This window comes from Gnatocerus cornutus, chromosome 4 (genome assembly GCF_029298725.1).
Source record: "Gnatocerus cornutus isolate USDA-ARS CGAHR chromosome 4, icGnaCorn1.1, whole genome shotgun sequence".
In the NCBI taxonomy this organism is placed as follows: Eukaryota; Metazoa; Arthropoda; class Insecta; order Coleoptera; family Tenebrionidae; genus Gnatocerus; species Gnatocerus cornutus.
Window position 1 is genome coordinate 4,424,622 of NC_142236.1, and position 18,649 is coordinate 4,443,270.

Genomic DNA, 18,649 nt, shown 5'->3' on the forward strand with positions numbered 1-18,649 from the left:
CTAGGACCTCAGAGTGGAGTCTAGGATCTCAGAGAATCGAATCTTTCTATGATCTCAGAGCTCCGTGTTTTTCTAGGACTTCAGAGTGTCTTTTTATAATCTCTTTGTAGAATAATAATAATAATTAGTTCAGCATCTCAAGATAAAAAAGTAAACCAAAAAAAATTCAAAATTCCCGCTTTCGGCAGCGCCACCTGTCGCCGGCTTCGCACAACAACGGCATAACCTCAAATTGTTTACATTTTTAGCCAACGGTTAATTTTAAAACAGCAACAATTTCGTCCCCTAAAAAGGAACAACCTCATGCAGCCATGAAGTCGCAAACCGAGTATAAACTAAAATCGCCCCCCGAAGACGCAATCTCCTCCGTTAAGTTTGGCCCGAACACAAACCAATTTTTATTAGTAAGTTCCTGGGATGGAACTGTGCGTTTATACGACGTCACCACAAACAATTTGCGGCATAAATACACGCACGACTCGCCTGTCTTAGATTGCTGCTTCACGGTAAGTCTCAGAGTCGTATTGTCTTTTTTGTAACCTCAATTTTAGGACGCTGTTCATTCGTATAGCGGCGGTTTAGACAACACTTTGAAGTCTTTCGACTTTAACACAACCACGGAGAATATCGTGGGGGCCCACGGCAACGCTATCAAATGTGTGGAGTACTGTAATGAAGTAAATGGGATTTTGACAGGGAGTTGGGACCATCACATTAAATTATGGGACCCCAGAACGCCGCTTTGTAGTGGGAGCTACAATCAGGGAGAGAAAGTGTACACGATTAGTGTGTGTGGAGAGAAGCTCGTTGTGGGTACTGCCGGACGGAAGATTTTAGTGTGGGATATTAGGAACATGTCATATACTTTACAAAAGCGGGAATCTAATTTGAAGTATCAAACGAGGGCTATTAGGTGTTTTCCCAACAAACAAGGGTTTGTTTTAAGTAGTATTGAAGGGAGGGTTGCCGTGGAGTATTTGGACACTAATCCTGAGGTGCAGAAGAAGAAGTATGCTTTTAAGTGTCACAGGATCAAAGAAGATGGACTGGAGAAGATTTATCCAGTGAATGCAATAAGGTAAGCTTTAGTTGTGTTTTGTTGCTAGAAATGACGAAGTTTACTGCGATATTTAAGAAATTCTGACATTTTTTCGTCTGTTTTTTTCTTTTTTTTGAGACCTAAGAGTGTCCTGTCTTTCTAGGATCTCAGAGTATCTTTCTAGAACCTCAGAGTGTCTTTCTAGGGTTTTTGAGTCCCTTTTTAGGACTTTTTAGTGTTGTGTCCTTTCTAGGACCTCAGAGTGTCTGCCTTTCCAAGACCTTTCTAAGAGTGTCTTTTTAGGATCTCAGAGTGACTTTCTAGGGTCTCAGAGTGTCTTTTTAGGACCTCAGAGTGTCGTGTCTTTCTTTGACCGTAAAATGTTAGTTTGGGATTTCAGTGTGTTTCTAGGCCCTCAGAGTCTGTCTTTCTGTATTTCTAGGATCTCAGAGTATTTTCTAGAAGTTTTTCTAGGGTCTCAGAGTCCCTTTTTAGGATTTCAGAGTGTCTTTCTAGGCCCTCGGAGTCTGTCTTTAAGTGACTTTTTAGGATCTCAGAGTATCTTTCTAGAACCTCAGAGTGTCTTTCTAGGGTTTTTGAGTCCCTTTTTAGGACTTTTTAGGACTAGAACCCCAGAGTGTCGTGTCTTTCTAAGACCTCAGAGTGTCTGCCTTTCTAAGACCTTTCTAAGAGTGTCTTTTTAGGATCTCAGAGTGACTTTCTAGGGTCTCAGAGTGTCTTTTTAGGACCTCAGAGTGTCGTGTCTTTCTTTGACCGTAAAATGTTAGTTTGGGATTTCAGTGCGTTTCTTGGCCCTCAGAGTCTCTGTCTTTCTGTCTTTCTAGGATCTCAGAGTATTTTATAGAAGTTTTTCTAGGGTCTCAGAGTCCCTTTTTAGGATTTCAGAGTGTCTTTCTAGGCCCTCGGAGTGTCTGTCTTTAAGTGACTTTTTAGGATCTCAGAGTTCTTTTTTAGGATCTCAGAGTTTTTTTAGGACCACAGAGGGTCGTGTCTTTCTAGGACCACAGAGTGTCGTGTCTTTCTAGGACCTAAGAGTGTCGTATCTTTCTAGAACCTCAGAGTGTTTGTTTTTCTAATACTTAAGTGTCTTTTTAGGATCCCAGAGTATCTTTCTAGAACCTCAGAGTGTCTTTCTAGGGTTTTTGAGTCCCTTTTTAGGACTTTTTAGGACTAGTACCCCAGAGTGTCGTGTCCTTTCTAGGACCTCAGAGTGTCTGCCTTTCCAAGATCTTTCTAAGAGTGTCTTTTTAGGATCTCAGAGTGACTTTCTAGGGTCTCAGAGTGTCTTTTTAGGACCTCAGAGTGTCGTGTCTTTCTTTGACCGTAAAATTTTAGTTTGGGATTTCAGTGTGTTTCTAGGCCCTCAAAGTCTGTCTTTCTGTATTTCTAGGATCTCAGAGTATTTTCTAGAAGTTTTTCTAGGGTCTCAGAGTCCCTTTTTAGGATTTCAGAGTGTCTTTCTAGGCCCTCGGAGTGTCTGTCTTTAAGTGACTTTTTAGGATCTCAGAGTATTTTTCTAGAAGTCTTTCTAGAATCTCAGAGTTCTTTTTTAGGACCACAGAGGGTCGTGTCTTTCTAGGACCACAGAGTGTCGTGTCTTTCTAGGACCTAAGAGTGTCGTATCTTTCTAGAACCTCAGAGTGTTTGCTTTTCTAATACTTAAGTGTCTTTTTAGGATCTCAGAGTATCTTTCTAGAACCTCAGAGTGTCTTTCTAGGGTTTTTGAGTCCCTTTTTAGGACTTTTTAGGACTAGAACCCAGAGTGTTGTGTCCTTTCTAGGACCTCAGAGTGTCTGCCTTTCCAAGACCTTTCTAAGAGTGTCTTTAGGATCTCAGAGTGACTTTCTAGGGTCTCAGAGTGTCTTTTTAGGACCTCAGAGTGTCGTGTCTTTCTTTGACCGTAAAGTGTTAGTTTGGGATTTCAGTGTGTTTCTAGGACCTCAGAGTCTCTGTCTTTCTGTCTTTCTTGGATCTCAGAGTATTTTCTAGAAGTTTTTCTAGGGTCTCAGAGTCCCTTTTTAGGATTTTAGAGTGTCTTTCTAGGCCCTCGGAGTGCGTGTCTTTAAGTGACTTTTTAGGATCTCAGAGTATTTTTCTAGAAGTCTCTAGAATCTCAGAGTTCTTTTTTAGGATCTCAGAGTCTTTTTAGGACCACAGAGGGTCGTGTCTTTCTAGGACCACAGAGTGTCGTGTCTTTCTAGGACCTAAGAGTGTCGTATCTTTCTAGAACCTCAGAGTGTTTGTTTTTCGAATACTTAAGTGTCTTTTTAGGATCTCAGAGTATCTTTCTAGGGTTTTTGAGTCCCTTTTTAGGACTTTTTAGGACTAGAACCCCAGAGTGTCGTGTCTTTCTAGGACCTCAGAGTGTCTGCCTTTCTAAGACCTTTCTAAGAGTGTCTTTTTAGGATCTCAGAGTGACTTTCTAGGGTCTCAGAGTGTCTTTTTAGGACCTCAGAGTGTCGTGTCTTTCTTTAACCGTAAAGTGTTAGTTTGGGATTTCAGTGTGTGTCTAGGCCCTCAGAGTCACTGTCTTTCTGTATTTCTAGGATCTCAGAGTATTTTCTAGAAGTTTTTCTAGGGTCTCACAGTCCCTTTTTAGGATTTCAGAGTGTCTTTCTAGGCCCTCGGAGTGTCTGTCTTTAAGTGACTTTTTAGGATCTCAGAGTATTTTTCTAGAAGTCTTTCTAGAATCTCAGAGTTCTTTTTAGGATCTCAGAGTCTTTCTAGGACCACAGAGGGTCGTGTCTTTCTATGACGTTAAACTGTCTTTTTAGGGTCACAGGGTGCTTTTTTAGGATCTCAGAGAATCTTTAAAGTTTCTGGAAGTCCTTTTTGAAAATTTGAGAGCGATTTGCTTTACTCTGATCTCAATGTACCTTTATACCATCTTAGAGTGTCTTTTTACCATCTCAGAATATCTTTATTCAATCTCAGAGCGCCTTTGTCTTAATTTGATCTGAAAGGCGTCTGAAGATTCTCAAAACGTTTTTCTAAAATCTCAGATTTCAGAGCATCTTTAAAATATCTCAGATTTTGCTTTTAAGATCTGGGATCTCAGACTTTGAAGGTTCTCAAAGGTTTTTTTCTCAGTCTTTTAACAGCACTTTTTTGTTATTCCAGTTTCCACCCAACCCACAACACCTTCGCAACAGGTGGCTCAGACGGTTACGTAAACATTTGGGATGGTTTCAATAAAAAGCGGTTGTGCCAGTTCCACCAGTACCACACCTCAATCACCTCCCTTGGTTTTAGCCATAATGGTAAGAAACAAAAAAAACGAACACATTGAGCAGATTTATTTAACGGAAGAGTGACAATTCTAATCTCTACATTGTTTTTCCAGGATCAGTTTTAGCAATCGCATGCTCCTACTTCTTGGAAGAGGAAAATCCACCGAATCCTCTCCCAGAAGACGCCATTTATATAAGATCAGTGACGGATCAGGAAACGAAACCTAAATACAGTAGCACCTCATAAAACGCTCATTTTTAACAATTTAAATTATTATAACTAATACAGCTACTATTGAAATTAAAGACTCTAAGAATTTTGCTCTTGTTGCAATGTTACAGGCGTCCGCGTCGTTGCAGCTTTGAACGCACCCTTTGGCATACCTAAAATATTATTATTGGGGGTAACTACCCTTAACACTTTACCTGTTATCGTAGTAAAACCCCCCGCAATGCGACATCCTCACTATCTCAGTGTCGGTGGTTAAAGTTCCACTGTCTAAAGCACACCCTCGGACAGTTATAGTGTCTCCATTGTCGTCGAAAACTCCGGTGATCTTCACACAGGATGTCGCCGGAAACAGACCGTCGCGCCCTTTCCGCCCTCCCATACAGGGTGATTCAAAAACGTCCAAAGTGTAGTTGTTGTGGAAAGGGTCTTCGCAGGGCATGTAGTCGTGATTGATTGACACACATTTGAAGCAATCAATGGATGTTACTACAGTTTCATTGTAAGAAAATGGAAACAAAAATTTGGACTTACCTATGAAAAAAAAACTTAATAACGAAGTTAGAAGTAGTAAGATTTTTTGGATGTACATGACCGGGGGTACGAAATTTCGTGTTGTTGGAAGGGTATAAACAATGAGGGTGAAATATCGAGCGGTGTGGAATAATCAATATTTTTACACGCGTTGCAGAATTAACTAGGACAGGGGAGACTGCTTCGTTAGCGCGTTGAAACTCGATTAAAAAAGGGATTTTTGAACGGTTTGAAAATGGTGGATGCGCCGGGCGACAGTTCTTTTGTTCGCTTAATTCAGTTTTTTGGAAATCTCCAGGAATAGAAGGCCGCTTTGAGGCGCTCTGAGACACAAGACGGACGCTCTGAGGCGCTCTGTGACACCAGAAGGACGCTCTGAGATACTTGGATGCTCTGAGGCGCTTTGAGACACTAAAAGGATTCTCTGAGGCGACTTAAGACACTAGAAGGGCGCTCTGAGACACCAGAAGAATACCCTGAGACACTAGACGGACGTTCTGAGGCGCTCTGTGACACCAGAAGGATGCTCTGAGATACTTAGATGCTCTGAGGCGCCTTGAGACACTAAAAGGATGCTCTGAGGCGTCTTAAGACACTAGACGGACGCTCTGAGGCGTTCTGTGACACTAGAAGAATACCCTGAGACACTAGACGAACGCTCTGAGGCTCTCTGTGACACTTGAAGGACGTTCTGAGGCGCTCTGAGACACTAGGACGCTCTGTAATAATAAATTATTTATTATTATTTAATTATTGTTACTAATATACGCTCCGAGACACTAGAAGAACGCTCTGAGGCGCTCTAAGACACTAGAAGGACGCTCTGAGACACTAAAAGGACGCTATGAGACATTAGAAGGACGCGCTGAGGCTCTCTGAGACACTAAAAAGATGCTCTGAGGCGCCCTCAGACCCTAGAAGGACGCTATGAGACACTAGAAGGACACTGTGAGGCGCGCTGAGACACTTGAACGCCGCTCTGAGGCGATCTGAGATACTAAAAGGACGCTCTGAGGTACCCTGAGACACTAGAAGGACGTTCTGAGACACTTAAAGGACGCTCTGAGACACTTAAAGGACGCCCTGAGACACTAAAAGGACGCTATGAGACATTAGAAGAACGCTCTGAGGCGCTGAGACCCTAGAAGGACACTGTGAGGCGCTCTGAGACACTTGAACGCCGCTCTGAGGCGATCTCAGATACTAAAAGGACGCTCTGAGGTGCCCTGAGACACTAGAAGGACATTCTGAGACACTAAAAGGACGCTATGAGACACTAGAAGGACACTGTGAGGCGCTCTGAGACACTTGAACGCCGCTCTGAGATAGTAAAAGGACGCTCTGAAGTGCCCTGAGACACTAGAAGGACGTTCTGAGACACTAAAAGGACGCTCTGAGACACTTAAAGGACGCTCTGAGACACTAAAAGGACGCTATGAGACATTAGAAGAACGCTCTGAGGCGCTGAGACACTAGAAGGACACTGTGAGGCGCTCTGAGACACTTGAACGCCGCTCTGAGGCGATCTCAGATACTAAAAGGACGCTCTGAGGTGCCCTGAGACACTAGAAGGACGTTCTGAGACACTAAAAGGACGCTCTGAGACACTTAAAGGACGCTCTGAGACACTAGAAAGTCGCTCTGAGGCGCTCTGAGACATGATACCCCAATGAGCGGACAAGTCAGAACACGCTCGGCTATTCTATTTAGTTTATATTTCACCATCTTATAGCACATATTTCGATACATCTAATTACATCTTTTGGCTCTTAATAATATATAGACAACTCCCTACTCTATAAATATAAAAAACTAAATATAAAAATTATAAAATAAAAGTCTCCCGAATCTTACAAGTGCTCATCCGTTGAAATACTCAACTGCTCATTCAACGTAACCGGACTCGTCCCCTCCCCAGCATCGTCGCCCCCAAAACTCTTCCTCTGATAAGTCTTCTTAAACTGCGGCTTCGCCACATCCTTCGCTCCAAAAATACTATCTAAACTAACATTCTGAAAAGACTGACTCGCTGTCTTCCTCAACAAGAGCGTGTTGCCTTTCTTCTCAATCTTCCCTTCTTTCGCCATCGCCTTCATCTGCTCCTTCGTCAGCAGCAGTTTTTGTACCGTAACAGTCTTATCCCCGATCTTCATATTGAAGACTTCCTTCTCCGGGAACTTGCTGATATCCATTTGAGTGTTGATGGGTTGCGAAATCTTCGACAACGAAGCGAGATTCCCTTGCTCCATGAGACTCATCAGTTGCGGTTTGGGCCGCTCCGGGAAACTCTTCCTGGAGTATACTTTTGTTCCTTCGGAGCGCACGATTGGTTTGATCGCGTCTTCCTCTTGACTTTCTTCCTGGGAAGCTTCATTGCTTTCCTCCTGTTCTTGAGTCTGTGCCTCACCTTCGGGTTCCTCCTCCACGTCCGATCCCAGCTCGTCCTTCAAAAACTCGGCGTAGTTCTTGATCTTCGTCACGCGTTTCGACCTGCGAACAACCTCAGGATTGTTCATATCATTAGTGATGGTAAACTCCGCGATGTCATCTCCTGAGTAGTCTGAATTCTCTTCGTCCACGTCTCGCACTGCGGCTTGCCTCGCCTCGGCCATCACCTCTTGCTCGATCTGTTCCTCGTACTCCATTTCGGCGTGTTTGAGCTCGTGGTCTTCGAGCTGCTCCTGCGTCTCGAAAGAATAGTCGCACTTATCGCACGGAAATGGTAAATCAGAGAGATGCGTAGTGATGTGCTCCTTCACTTTGACGACGTTATCGAACTCAGTGTTGCAAATCACGCACTTGAGATTGACCATGGAGTGGATGGCACTGTGGTTAATCAAAGAGTCCTTCCGGCGGAAGCTCATACTGCAGATGTCACACTTATGTTGACCAATTGGAGGCAAATACGAAGACTCCGCTTGTTGCGCCGCGTAGTGGCTCCTCATGTGTCTGGTCAAGTGGTGACTCAACAGAAACGTGCGCCCGCAGAGTTTACACGGGTACGGTCTTAACCCAGCGTGGGAGGTCACATGACGCGTTAGTTTAATCGCGGAAGTGAAGCTAGCTTCACAGTAGTTACACTTGTGGGGTTTAACATTACTGTGAGTCTGTTCGTGACGCTCTAATCCCTGCAATTGAAAGAGTGAGCTAACTTCAGAGTTATTCGTAGTTTTACCTGTTTGAAGACGAAGCTCTTCTGGCAGATCTTGCACATGAAAGGTCGTTTCTTTTTGTGTTTCGCCGTGTGCGCGTCCAAGTCTTCGCCGGTCAAAAACGTTCTATCGCACTGCGAACAGAGATATTTGGGCACGTCAATATGAATTTTTTCGTGTCGGTGCAATAAAGATTCTCGAGAGAACGACTTCTGGCAGACAACGCAAGTGAATGGTTTACATCCAGTATGAGTTAACATGTGTTTACTTAAATCATACTTTGTAAAGAAAGCTTTATCGCATTCGTCACAGTTATAATTACGTTCTCTGTTATGATTAGCCTTATGCAGATCAAGCAGCTGCTTCAAAGGAAACGATCTTTCACAGTGTGGACAAGGAAAGCAATCGGTCTTCACCTGGTTCACTTTCAACGTCGGATTCAACACCGACTCCTCCTCTAAATTCATAAAATCCTCATCCTCCATTGTCTCATTCTGTTCCTCATCAATCGTCGAACTATCCACAGATTCATTCACCTCCTCACTATTATCATTCTCCGGTAAATTCGTACTGTAATTCAGAGTAATCATACCGGAATTCTCGTGCTTTATTCTTTTCACGCGAGATTCTTCGACTTTGTCCACAGCGCGTTTCACAGCTTGGAAGGTTTTAGATTGCTGAAAAGAGTGAATTTAACTCGGTTTAACTCGGTTTTTACTTACTTCGGTGAGTTCCTCTTGAGACCACGGCCGGGACAAAGATCCGGTGGCGAGGAACACTTTGAGGGAGTCATCTGCTTTCTTGCAGTTCGTTTTGAACGTGTAGGCTTGCTGAGTTTGGGCGCGGCAGGTTTTGCAGATCAGTTGGGGCATGCCGTCGTTCTCGAACACCTGGGGAGAGTCAAGAAGTTAGTTGAGATTCCAAATCAGTCTAAAAAGAGTTTCAAGGGAACTCAATAGTCTTACAGAATTCTTTCAGATCTAAAACTTCTAAATAATTTAAAGAACCAAACTTAAAAGAATCTAAATACTTCTCAGGAATCTTGGAGAATCACGAAGGAGCTCAAAGATTCCAAACAATACAATAGAATTCCCGAAGGATGAGTTAAAACTCCCAAAGATCTCAATGAATTAGATGGAATCCAAACTCAAAGAAACTAAATATTTAAAAAAAGGCGTAGATTCTCAAAAGATTAAAAAAAAGAAAAAAACATTAGCCTAAAAGTGTACCTACAAATAAATTTTAACTTGCGATTAAATTTGCTCACATCGTTTGAGTTTCATAAGTTTTATGAGGTCTTAAGACACTAGAAAGAGGCTCTGAGACACTAGAAAGAGGCTTTGAGACACTATAAAGAGGTTCTGAGACACCATAAAGAGGCTCTGAGACACTATAAAAAAAGTCTGAGACGACAGACACTACACAATACTCTGAGACAAACAATAAAAAGAGACTCTGAGACGGATTTAAAAAAAATGCTCTGAGACACTAGAAAGAAGCTTTGAGACACTATAAAGAGGTTCTGAGATACTATTAAGAGGTTTTCAGACACTAGAAAAAAGCCCTGAGACACTAGAAAAAGGACAAACGTTAGAAAATCGCTCTGAGACACTATAAAGAGAATGTGAGACGACATACACCAGACAATGCCTCTGAGACACTAGAAGAAGACTCTGAGACAAACACTAAAAAGAGCCTCTGAGACGGATATTAGAAAAATGCTCTGAGACACTAGAAAGAGGCTTTGAGGTAGACACAACAAAATTGTTCTGAGACTCTATAAAGAGGTTCTGAGACACTAAAAAGTTGCTCTGAGACACTAGAAAGAGGCTCTGAGACAGACACTAAAAGGACGCTCTGAGACAAACATTAAGCAGAGCCTCTGAGACAGATACTAGAAAAAAGCTGAAACACTAAAAAGAGGCTCTGAGACCATAAAAACGCTCTGAAGCAGACATTTGAAAGATGCTCTGAGACACTAAAAAGAATCTTTAAGTCAGAGGCTCTGAGACACTAGAAAGAGGCTTTGAGACACTATAAAGAGGCTCTGAGACACCATAAAGAGGCTCTGAGACACTATAAAAAGGCTCTGAGACAACAGACAGTACACAATACTCTGAGACAAACACTAAAAAGAGCCTCTGAGACGGATATTAAAAAAATGCTCTGAGACACTAGCAAGAGGCTCTGAGGCAGACACTACAAAATTGCTCTGAGACACTAAAAAGAGGCTCTGAGATATTAGAAAGACTCTCTGAGACAGACAGTAGTAAGACGTCCTAAGACACTGTGTGTGTCCTGAGACACTAAATAGAGGCTCAGAGGCAGACACAACAAAACTGTTCTGAGACAGACTCTAGAAAATCGCTGAGCCAGAGACTAGAAAGACGTTCTAAAACGCTATAAAAAGGCTCTGAGAGACCATAAAACGCTCTAAAACACCATAAAGACACTCTGAAACAGACATTTGAAAGATGCTGTGAGACACTAGAAAGTCGCTGTGAGATACTATAAAGGGGTTCTGAGACACCATAAAGGAGCTCTAAAACACTATAATGAGGCTCTGAGATACTAGAAAAAGGCTCTAACTCAAACGTTCTAAAAAAACATATTTAATTTGCAATTAAATGTGGTTACCTCATTTTGGTTTTATTAGGCCTATTATTATGAATAATAAAAAACTGAGTATGCCAGATTTAATGCCGCAATTAGATTTAGTTTAGTAGTTACTTAAACAACCTGCAATTAAATTAAGGTGATATTAAAATTTAATTGCATAATAAAATTGTTTAATTGCGAATTGAAATGTATACATATAAAAGTCTAATATTTCATTTGTATTTATATAATAATTGTTTAAAACGTAATTAAAGTTTAATCCATTAATAGTTGATTAAATTGTCGGCTAACAAAAAAATTCGTAAATTACATCAGTGTGGCCAACATGAACCCATCATACAAAGAAAAAAAAACACTAAATTTGACACTGGCGCGAAGAATTTTAATTTGACATCAACCTACTAGATCGAAAATTGATTAAAAATTTACTGGGACCGCCCAGCTTGAAGAACTCCTCCTAACCACCGACATCTTCCCCACCCTCTAAAACCGCCCCCCCAAGAAAAATTACAGATTTAGTAAAAATAAAGCGAACTTTTCTTCCCCCAGTTTGAAAATTAGCTTATTTACAAACCTCGATCGCAACGCACGCCATTAGTTGCAGGGGAAGAGGAACAGTTTGCTTGTTGTCCTTCGCTTGACGCTCATAAATATTCGTCAGAGGACCTTCTTCGTTCAAGCAGAAGCGGCAAATTTTCATTCCACGCAGAATATTCGCACGATCTTCCATTTTCGTTTTAAAAATTCAACAACACTGTACTCGAACTAGGCGATGGTGGTCGGCTTGGCTAAAATGGCTACTTTTTCCTGCGCATAATCTGCACGAAAGCAGCTGCCGCACTTACCGACCGAACTGACAGGACGCGAGAGGGCGCTTTGTGATGTTTGACGTTTGAGGTTATGTTTGTTTGTTTTTAAAGTGATTAAATCATGGATCTCGCGAGTTGGGGGTACAGGAAGACGGACAAGGACGTGGAGCACGTCCCAGACGTGTCCGCAGATATTGAACTGTCGATGAACAAACTCTTCCTCAAGGAACTCGAAGAGGGGGAAGACCACACCGTGAAAATGCAAAAGATCGTGTAAGTACCCCCCAACTGTCTGTCACTGTTATTATTGCGTCGGTTTAGGGTGCCCCCATTGAGCCAGAAGATGCTCCACGCGATCTCCCTCCACAAACACGTGAACACCATCAACGAGATGATGAAACAAAACGAGAAAAGCGCCGAGAAAATCGAGTTCAAAGTGCCCCATTGGGAGGCCACAAAGTGTGCTGATACCACGACCTTGAATTTCTCACCAAAGGACTTCAAGTGAGAACCGCAGTGCCAGGTTGAGTTGTCTACAACGTTTTTTCCAGGGACTACAATAAGAATAAGGAGGTGCAAGTTTGCGAGATTGGCAAGACTGTGGTCGCTCAAATCCTCATCAAATGTGTGGCCACGATGTTTGCACAAATCGGATATGAAAGTAAGGGGGTGAAACCAAAGGGGATGTTTCTCAAGGGTGTTTTCAGCGAGCCAACAGAGCGCCCTCGACGTGGTCACCGACGTCCTGCAGGAGTTCCTGCGCAAGATTTGTCTCAATGTGAAAGTCGCGATTGAGGACGCGGAGTTGCGGCAGCTCTCCGGATTTCCGGTAAGAGTCAACTGCCCCCAACCCCCCTTTTAATGGTAATTTCAGCATGTCATTGAGCGCGTTCTCACGGAGATGGGGCTCGGAGGGGTGAAGTCCTTGAACGACTACTATGAAGCTAGAGTCATTAAGTACATCACCGTCCTTGAAAACCGCTGTAAAGACCTCACGGAGGAGTACGAGAATTTACTGATTCCCCGCTCCCCATCACCTGTCGATAAGTTCAATAAGTAAGTTCGTTTGTTTTGGGGGTGAGTTGCTATACGGTTTTTTAGAGTCGTTAGAGTTAAAGTTGAAGAAGAGGACATCGTGGAGGTGGAAAACCCGGAAGTTCATTTCTCCACGATCGACGGAGATGTGAATTTTTCAATATTAGAAACGGGGTATCAGTTATTGAACAGTCTAGAAGCGGAAACTAAGTAAGTTTTGTCTTGGTACGAACGAAACTGATTTTATCCCTCCAGTTTACATACCTTGGGGGATGGAGTTGAAGACATCCCCACGGAGTCCCCAGGAGTCGCTTCCTTGTCTTCGGAAGACGCGGCACACCTTTCACCATACAGTAAGAAAAAACGGTTCAAATAGACTAAGATGTATTTCCTTCATTCACATGTTGTTTTAATTTGGGTCTCAACGCCGCCAAAGACACCAAAATAGCCTCTTCCGTCCTTATAGTCCTGGAGCCTTGATCCGGCAACGTGTTCAAATATTGATCAAAAATGAGTCTCGGATCGTCCGCTTTGAGAACGTCGTCGTTTTCTAGCGCGAATTCGATCCCCTGGACCCCCCCGAAGACCACAAGAGCGTGTTTGAAGACAGAGGGGTCAAACTCATCAATACTCGTTCCTTTATCTGAGGTTCCTATTGTAAGATCGTAGCCTTCCTCGTGGGGGCTCTGTGAAAAGACTTTTGATAACGAATCCGCGAGTCTGATGGTGTACCCCCAGTAAACCCCCAACTCGATTCTGGGGGTTGACGGGGCGACTACCACCCCCTTGAGTTTCTTCCCTTCTTTCTCTGGATGGAGCTTCACCGTGCAGCGTAGTCCAGGAGTCAGGAGCTTGTCGACTTGGACGTCTCTAAGGAGCCCCACGCTTACCAGAGAGCCTCTGCCAGGCTTCACCGGTTTGTTGGTCACCACCCCTTCCCTACAAACTCAATTTAGTTACAGTTAAACTTATCGCGATCTCACCTGAATGGGAAGTCATCATCGGCGCTCAAATGATGGGGGGCATTCAAGGGGTTCAAAATCCCAGTAAAACTCAAGTGTTCGTGCATCGGAAAAAACTGTTTTCGAAGGTACTGGGGGCACTCCAAAAACTGCAGAATCCGCCCCAATTGCATGCAACTCCTCCTGATGGTAGTCACCCCATCACTGGCCGTTTTGGCACTAACTTCACCCGCGTAATCATCAAAAACTACAATTTCATCGACTTGGAAAACACACGCCGCTCGTGCGATCTGCCCCGCTAAATACGAGCGGAGTTGCTCCGACTGAGCCGTCTCTAAAATCGAACCGGGGACTGCTATGGAAAGAGTCGGGCGACACGTTGAAACGGGGGCTTCGCTCTGGGGGGCCTCGGACTGCTTTTTCCGCTTCTCAATCTTCTTCTGGAGGTTCATTTCTTTCCATTTTCGCTTCTCTTCCTTGCGGGTTTTGTTGATTTCGCTCCAACTCTTCCGTTTTGGGGGGTCCGTCTTCACCTTGCCCATGTTTTCGTTAACCTCACTTTTTATTGTGTTTTCAAACGTCAACGCGTCAACGTGAAGATGAGGTCACGTGGCGTGAATGTTCGTTCGTATTGGTTGGTGGGTGCAGGGTCGGCAACCTGGGGATGTGAAGGACGAAAATGCACTAAATGAGGCGCGCGTTTGATCGGTTTTGATCTTTGATCAGTCCTTGGGATTGCATGATTTCCTCGCGTGATTAATGAGCGGAAATCCCAACAACCATTGTTTATTAGTAAAATTTATAATAAAATACAAAGGAATGATCAGTTGAAGTAAAGGAAACTTTAACAATAATAACAACACTTTGGAAAGAAGGATTTGAATCACAAATGGCAGCCTTAAACGTTGCATTTATGAATTGAGCGTTCGACAGTTTCTCTTAGACTCGCCATGACCGCTTTCTGATCAGTTGCGTTAATTATTGCTGTCCCAGCGACGATCATATTAGCACCAGCCTAAAAAATCAGTTCAGATTGTGATTATAAGAATGGCAACAAACCTCTGCACAGGCTGTGATTGTATTTAGGCCTACACCCCCATCAACTTCTATATCTAACCCTGGATAGTTGTGTCTGAGCCATTGGACTTTAGGCATCATATCACTCATAAATTTTTGCCCCCCGAACCCGGGCTCTACTGTCATGATCAAGATCATGTCAGCATGATCGATGTATTGCCTCACTGCGTCTATGCCGGTGCCTGGTTTGAGGGCTAAACCCACTTGCATTCCCGCCTCTCTTATTTTTCGACAGAGCGGAATGACTTCTTTCACTGGTTCTATGTGAAAAGTGTACTGGTTTACGCCCGCATCGGCCATGGGTTCCACCCACTGGAAGGTAAAATAAGATTTTTGAAGGGAAATTGGACACGTACCTTCGCCGGGTCGGAGACCATCATGTGCGTTTCGAAAAAAGCGTTTCTTATCTTGTTTCTTAAACATTTTACCACCGGATGTCCCAGAGTGAGGTTAGGAACAAAGTGACCGTCCATAACATCTAAGTGTAAATAATCGGCTCCATTGTCGAGAAGTCGCTGGGATTCCGAGTATAATTGGGATAGGTCGGCGTTTAAAATTGATGGTCCTATTTTACATTTTAGCGATTTTGCGGGCACAGCCATTTTTTACTAACCCGGTCATAAATTGACATTGACAGGTGTCAAAGTGACTTTGACATAACCCCACTTTATCACAAAAGTACGGAATTTCCCAACAAAACCTCCATAATTGCACCAACGTGTTTCCCTCACCCCATTTCAGTGAAAAAATGAGTCGAAACTACCCTCTGGACGCGACAAAGTACATAAACACACCCCCACTGACAGCTGTCACGGAAGTGGGGTTAGAACATGTGTTTACGTCGGAGAATGTGATAACGCACTTTCACTTTCCTTGATAAAATCAGCTCACCTTGACTTTAAATTTGCATTGTAAGGTGAACGACGAGAAATGCGATCCCTAATAGTTCCTACTCTCCAGTCAGGCAACACAATCAATCATGAGTAACATATTTTCCGTGTTTTTGGACGAAATCTGCGTTTTATTGGATTCCTACAAGGGCAGAGATAAGGTGAGACTCTCATTATTCTTCACAAAAACACCGAAAACTCGTAGATTCTGAGGACCTTATGCTACTGCACGAAACTAGTAGGAGGGCTCTCCTCTGACAAGATTCTGGCCCAGAAGTTCTTGAAATTCAGCAGCCAAATGTCGGCGACAAGAACCACCTTGCGGCTGCTCGATGACTTGCCCATGTTAAAATACAATTTAGAATACGGTCTTGGGAAAGAGGTGAGTCCCTTCATCCCTTTTCCAGAGTTTAAAACGAGTTAGTAGGAACCGGACAAACTAATGGCAGCCCTAGGGGTGACCACGAATATCATCGACCAGATTTATTATCCCGTGGAGAAGATCGCATGGTTTGCAGAGAATAAATTAGCGACTGGAATAGACAGTAATAAATGGGACACCATAAGCTCCATCTTCTGGGTGTCTTCCATTTATCTGACTTTAATGAGGTGAGTTATGGGGCGAGTTTCAATCTGTACAAGTTGGATTTTAGGAGTTTGCGGTACGTGTCAGTGTTGCAACACCACAAATATTGCGTTACTTTGAAGAAGGAGGAAAAGTAAGTGATTTTGATTATATCCTGTCGTGGAAAAAATTGCATATGTAACCTTCGATGCAAATTGGTCGTAATCTTCGTAAAAATACTAATAGAGCAACTCAACTTGTCGTTTAGACGTGATTATTAACAAATTTAACGATTTGCAATCTTGTTTCCATAACGACGAATTCAAAAAGTGTCCAATCAGAATATTTGCAAGTCGTTATTGCCTAGCAACCCGTATATGATTGGTTGTCGTCAAAACAATGTTGTAACGACGGATTCAAAAAGTGTCCAATCAGAATAGTTTGCAAGTCATTATTGCCTAGCAACCCGTATATGATTAATTGTCGTTAAAATGACAACGTTGTCTTCGTCACTTCAAAAAGTGACTAATCAGAAAATCTTGCAAATCGTTATTGACTAGCAAACCCTATCATTGGTTGTCATTAAAAACAAAAGTATTTCCATTACGATAAATTTAACACACAATTTGCAAACCGTTTGCTACAAATTTAACGATTTGCAAACTGTTTAACGTCGTATGACAACGTTTTTTCCATAACGACGAATTCAAAAAATTACCAATCAAAATATTTTACAAATCGTTATTGTCTAGCAACTCGCATACGATTGCTTGTCGTTAAAACAATGTTGCAACGACAAATTCAAAGTGTCCAATCAGAGTAGTTTGCATATCGTTATTGCCTAGCAACCCGTACATGATTGGTAGTCGTTGAAACAACAGAATTTCAATAACGACAAATTTAACGCACAATTTGCAAACCGTTGCTTCGAATTTAACGAATTCTGCCAACGTCGTATAACAACGTTGTTTCCACAACGACGAATTCAAAAAGTATCCAATCAGAATATTGGTTTTCGTTAAAACAACGTCATTTCCATAGCTATAGCCATTTCCATGTTGCTATGTTGCAACGTTACCAGAAGTGTAACACACAATTTGTAAACAGTTTGCCACGAATTTAACGATTTGCAAGCTGTTTAACGTCGTATAACAACGTTGTTTCCATAACGACGAATTAAAAAAACTGTCCAATCAGAGTATGTTACAAATCGTTATTGCCTAGCAACCCAAATATGATTGGTTGTCATTAAAATAACGTTATTTCCATAGCAACGATCGAGCATGCAAGTGTTACTACGTTATAACGCAGTTTTCCACGATTTTAACGATTTGCAAACAGTTTAACGTCGTATGACAACGTTGTCTCCGTAACGACGAAGTTAAAAAGTGACCAATCAGAACAGTTCACAAATCGTTATGGCCTAACAACCCGTATTTGATTGGTTGTCGTTAAGACAACGAAATTTCCATAGCGACAACCAAGCATGCAAGTGTTGCTACGTTGCAACGTTACCAGAAATGCAACGCACAATTTGCAAACTGTTTAACGTCGTCTGACAACGTTGTCTCCGTAACGACGAATTGAAAAAGCGACCAATCAGAACAGTTTGCAAATCGTTATTGCGCCCAGTTAGTATACAATTTGTTACCACGAATATAACGCCCAGTTTGCAAAATCTTCCCAACAATTTTTTGCAAAATCTTTTTGTTAGTGCCTCCCTGGAGAAGCTGCTCTCCCGCCAACACTACGAAATCCTCACCTGCGTCCGCCTCTGCCTGGACTTCGTGCACGCCGTCAACACTCTGCCCCCAGGATACTTGTGGTCATCCAAATTGAGCACGTGGCAAGTGGGTCTGATAGCGTCCATCTCTTCAGTTCTAGGGATCTATCAAATTTATGCAAAGAAAAAATTATAGCATTATAACAGTGTTAAGGAAATAAAGTTAATTACCCAAAAATAAACACAACGATATTTATTTAAAAAACAACCTAAAATACAGTTTCTGACTACTCATAATCATAATGCGCGACTAGTACAAGACACCACAAAAAGAAAATAAAAACTAAAAAAAAAACTTCCACCAGGCATGCATTAAAACCACCATAGCACAACAAAAAATGATTTTGGGATTATGGCAATGTAGCAACGAGAATTTTGAGAAATCTGATTTTGTTGTGCGTGAATTTTGCTTAAAATACTGATAAAAAAACAATGGTCCGTGACCAGGAACCAGAGAGTGAAATCTTTTTTTAAAATTTCAGCTAAAACGATCAAAAAGGAACATGTAAAAGACAAGATTTCAGTCTCTGAAGTTAAAAAACCCAAAAGACTAAAAATTGGTAAAATCTCAGTCAGGTAACACAATAAAAGCGAATTTTACCAATTTTCTAAAAAACTTATGCTATAATCACAAATGGAACACTATTGAGGCTCAAGGACGAGGGATTTTCATTGATGGTATCGATAAGAAAACGAAATTCTGA

General features: G+C 42.3%; 7 protein-coding genes across 9 annotated transcripts; 3 read left to right on the plus strand and 4 right to left on the minus strand.

Annotated features, from left to right (window-relative positions):
• Positions 1-187: 187 nt before the first annotated feature.
• On the plus strand, positions 188-4,610 carry Bub3 (mitotic checkpoint protein Bub3). Its single transcript, XM_088034842.1, has 4 exons — positions 188-506; positions 552-1,078; positions 4,181-4,320; positions 4,404-4,610. The coding sequence occupies exons 1-4, from the start codon at positions 312-314 to the stop codon at positions 4,535-4,537; spliced, it is 996 nt and encodes a 331-aa protein (XP_087890968.1). The 5' UTR covers positions 188-311; the 3' UTR covers positions 4,538-4,610.
• On the minus strand, positions 4,342-5,777 carry LOC148176152 (uncharacterized). The gene is made up of 3 exons (XM_088034845.1): positions 5,054-5,777; positions 4,717-5,008; positions 4,342-4,674 (listed from the first exon to the last, which is right to left on the minus strand). Exons 1-3 carry the CDS (start codon positions 5,109-5,111, stop codon positions 4,557-4,559), a joined length of 468 nt encoding a protein of 155 aa, XP_087890971.1. The 5' UTR covers positions 5,112-5,777; the 3' UTR covers positions 4,342-4,556.
• A 972-nt stretch (positions 5,778-6,749) lies between these two features.
• Positions 6,750-11,641, minus strand: LOC148176153 (uncharacterized). 3 transcript variants are annotated; one of them, XM_088034838.1, is made up of 5 exons: positions 11,399-11,641; positions 8,928-9,095; positions 8,622-8,882; positions 8,229-8,339; positions 6,750-8,181 (listed from the first exon to the last, which is right to left on the minus strand). In XM_088034838.1, exons 1-5 carry the CDS (start codon positions 11,552-11,554, stop codon positions 6,904-6,906), a joined length of 1,974 nt encoding a protein of 657 aa, XP_087890964.1. In that variant the 5' UTR covers positions 11,555-11,641; the 3' UTR covers positions 6,750-6,903. The 3 variants fall into 3 exon arrangements, with proteins under 3 accessions (XP_087890964.1, XP_087890963.1, XP_087890962.1); XM_088034837.1 differs by having other exon boundaries at positions 8,229-8,882; XM_088034836.1 differs by lacking the exons at positions 8,928-9,095; positions 11,399-11,641 and having other exon boundaries at positions 8,229-8,897.
• A 10-nt stretch (positions 11,642-11,651) lies between these two features.
• Positions 11,652-13,068, plus strand: LOC148176154 (STAGA complex 65 subunit gamma-like). Its single transcript, XM_088034840.1, has 7 exons — positions 11,652-11,906; positions 11,955-12,137; positions 12,185-12,294; positions 12,341-12,462; positions 12,508-12,689; positions 12,735-12,878; positions 12,924-13,068. The coding sequence occupies exons 1-7, from the start codon at positions 11,755-11,757 to the stop codon at positions 13,042-13,044; spliced, it is 1,014 nt and encodes a 337-aa protein (XP_087890966.1). The 5' UTR covers positions 11,652-11,754; the 3' UTR covers positions 13,045-13,068.
• On the minus strand, positions 13,036-14,269 carry LOC148176155 (28S rRNA (uridine-N(3))-methyltransferase). Its single transcript, XM_088034839.1, has 2 exons — positions 13,652-14,269; positions 13,036-13,607 (listed from the first exon to the last, which is right to left on the minus strand). The coding sequence occupies exons 1-2, from the start codon at positions 14,170-14,172 to the stop codon at positions 13,046-13,048; spliced, it is 1,083 nt and encodes a 360-aa protein (XP_087890965.1). The 5' UTR covers positions 14,173-14,269; the 3' UTR covers positions 13,036-13,045.
• Positions 14,270-14,400: 131 nt separating this feature from the next.
• Rpe (ribulose-phosphate 3-epimerase) lies at positions 14,401-15,473 on the minus strand. Its single transcript, XM_088034844.1, has 3 exons — positions 15,064-15,473; positions 14,690-15,019; positions 14,401-14,645 (listed from the first exon to the last, which is right to left on the minus strand). The coding sequence occupies exons 1-3, from the start codon at positions 15,307-15,309 to the stop codon at positions 14,529-14,531; spliced, it is 693 nt and encodes a 230-aa protein (XP_087890970.1). The 5' UTR covers positions 15,310-15,473; the 3' UTR covers positions 14,401-14,528.
• A 31-nt stretch (positions 15,474-15,504) lies between these two features.
• On the plus strand, positions 15,505-18,132 carry LOC148176157 (peroxisomal membrane protein 11C-like). The gene is made up of 5 exons (XM_088034843.1): positions 15,505-15,758; positions 15,803-15,979; positions 16,025-16,206; positions 16,251-16,316; positions 17,877-18,132. The coding sequence occupies exons 1-5, from the start codon at positions 15,687-15,689 to the stop codon at positions 18,079-18,081; spliced, it is 702 nt and encodes a 233-aa protein (XP_087890969.1). The 5' UTR covers positions 15,505-15,686; the 3' UTR covers positions 18,082-18,132.
• The last annotated feature ends 517 nt before the right edge of the window (positions 18,133-18,649 follow it).

What these genes read in the sequence shown, in the direction of transcription:
- Rpe (XM_088034844.1), bottom strand. Translation starts at nt 15,309, where the DNA reads ATGGCTGTGCCCGCAAAATCGCTAAAATGTAAAATAGGACCATCAATT. An exon ending in TGGTCTCCGACCCGGCGAAG is followed by an intron (nt 15,020 to 15,063) that starts GTACGTGTCCAA and finishes TTTACCTTCCAG; the next exon opens with TGGGTGGAACCCATGGCCGA. An exon ending in CAATCACAGCCTGTGCAGAG is followed by an intron (nt 14,646 to 14,689) that starts GTTTGTTGCCAT and finishes CTGATTTTTTAG; the next exon opens with GCTGGTGCTAATATGATCGT.
- LOC148176157 (XM_088034843.1), top strand. Translation starts at nt 15,687, where the DNA reads ATGAGTAACATATTTTCCGTGTTTTTGGACGAAATCTGCGTTTTATTG. An exon ending in AATACGGTCTTGGGAAAGAG is followed by an intron (nt 15,980 to 16,024) that starts GTGAGTCCCTTC and finishes ACGAGTTAGTAG; the next exon opens with GAACCGGACAAACTAATGGC. An exon ending in ACTTTGAAGAAGGAGGAAAA is followed by an intron (nt 16,317 to 17,876) that starts GTAAGTGATTTT and finishes TCTTTTTGTTAG; the next exon opens with TGCCTCCCTGGAGAAGCTGC.
- LOC148176153 (XM_088034837.1), bottom strand. Translation starts at nt 11,554, where the DNA reads ATGGAAGATCGTGCGAATATTCTGCGTGGAATGAAAATTTGCCGCTTC. An exon ending in CTCAAGAGGAACTCACCGAA is followed by an intron (nt 8,883 to 8,927) that starts GTAAGTAAAAAC and finishes CACTCTTTTCAG; the next exon opens with CAATCTAAAACCTTCCAAGC. An exon ending in AGAGCTTCGTCTTCAAACAG is followed by an intron (nt 8,182 to 8,228) that starts GTAAAACTACGA and finishes TTTCAATTGCAG; the next exon opens with GGATTAGAGCGTCACGAACA.
- Bub3 (XM_088034842.1), top strand. Translation starts at nt 312, where the DNA reads ATGAAGTCGCAAACCGAGTATAAACTAAAATCGCCCCCCGAAGACGCA. An exon ending in TCTTAGATTGCTGCTTCACG is followed by an intron (nt 507 to 551) that starts GTAAGTCTCAGA and finishes CCTCAATTTTAG; the next exon opens with GACGCTGTTCATTCGTATAG. An exon ending in CCTTGGTTTTAGCCATAATG is followed by an intron (nt 4,321 to 4,403) that starts GTAAGAAACAAA and finishes TTGTTTTTCCAG; the next exon opens with GATCAGTTTTAGCAATCGCA.
- LOC148176155 (XM_088034839.1), bottom strand. Translation starts at nt 14,172, where the DNA reads ATGGGCAAGGTGAAGACGGACCCCCCAAAACGGAAGAGTTGGAGCGAA. An exon ending in GATGATGACTTCCCATTCAG is followed by an intron (nt 13,608 to 13,651) that starts GTGAGATCGCGA and finishes TTGAGTTTGTAG; the next exon opens with GGAAGGGGTGGTGACCAACA.
- LOC148176152 (XM_088034845.1), bottom strand. Translation starts at nt 5,111, where the DNA reads ATGTACATCCAAAAAATCTTACTACTTCTAACTTCGTTATTAAGTTTT. An exon ending in ATTAAGTTTTTTTTTCATAG is followed by an intron (nt 5,009 to 5,053) that starts GTAAGTCCAAAT and finishes ATGAAACTGTAG; the next exon opens with TAACATCCATTGATTGCTTC. An exon ending in GGGTTTTACTACGATAACAG is followed by an intron (nt 4,675 to 4,716) that starts GTAAAGTGTTAA and finishes ATAATATTTTAG; the next exon opens with GTATGCCAAAGGGTGCGTTC.
- LOC148176154 (XM_088034840.1), top strand. Translation starts at nt 11,755, where the DNA reads ATGGATCTCGCGAGTTGGGGGTACAGGAAGACGGACAAGGACGTGGAG. An exon ending in TTCTCACCAAAGGACTTCAA is followed by an intron (nt 12,138 to 12,184) that starts GTGAGAACCGCA and finishes CGTTTTTTCCAG; the next exon opens with GGACTACAATAAGAATAAGG. An exon ending in GGCAGCTCTCCGGATTTCCG is followed by an intron (nt 12,463 to 12,507) that starts GTAAGAGTCAAC and finishes TGGTAATTTCAG; the next exon opens with CATGTCATTGAGCGCGTTCT.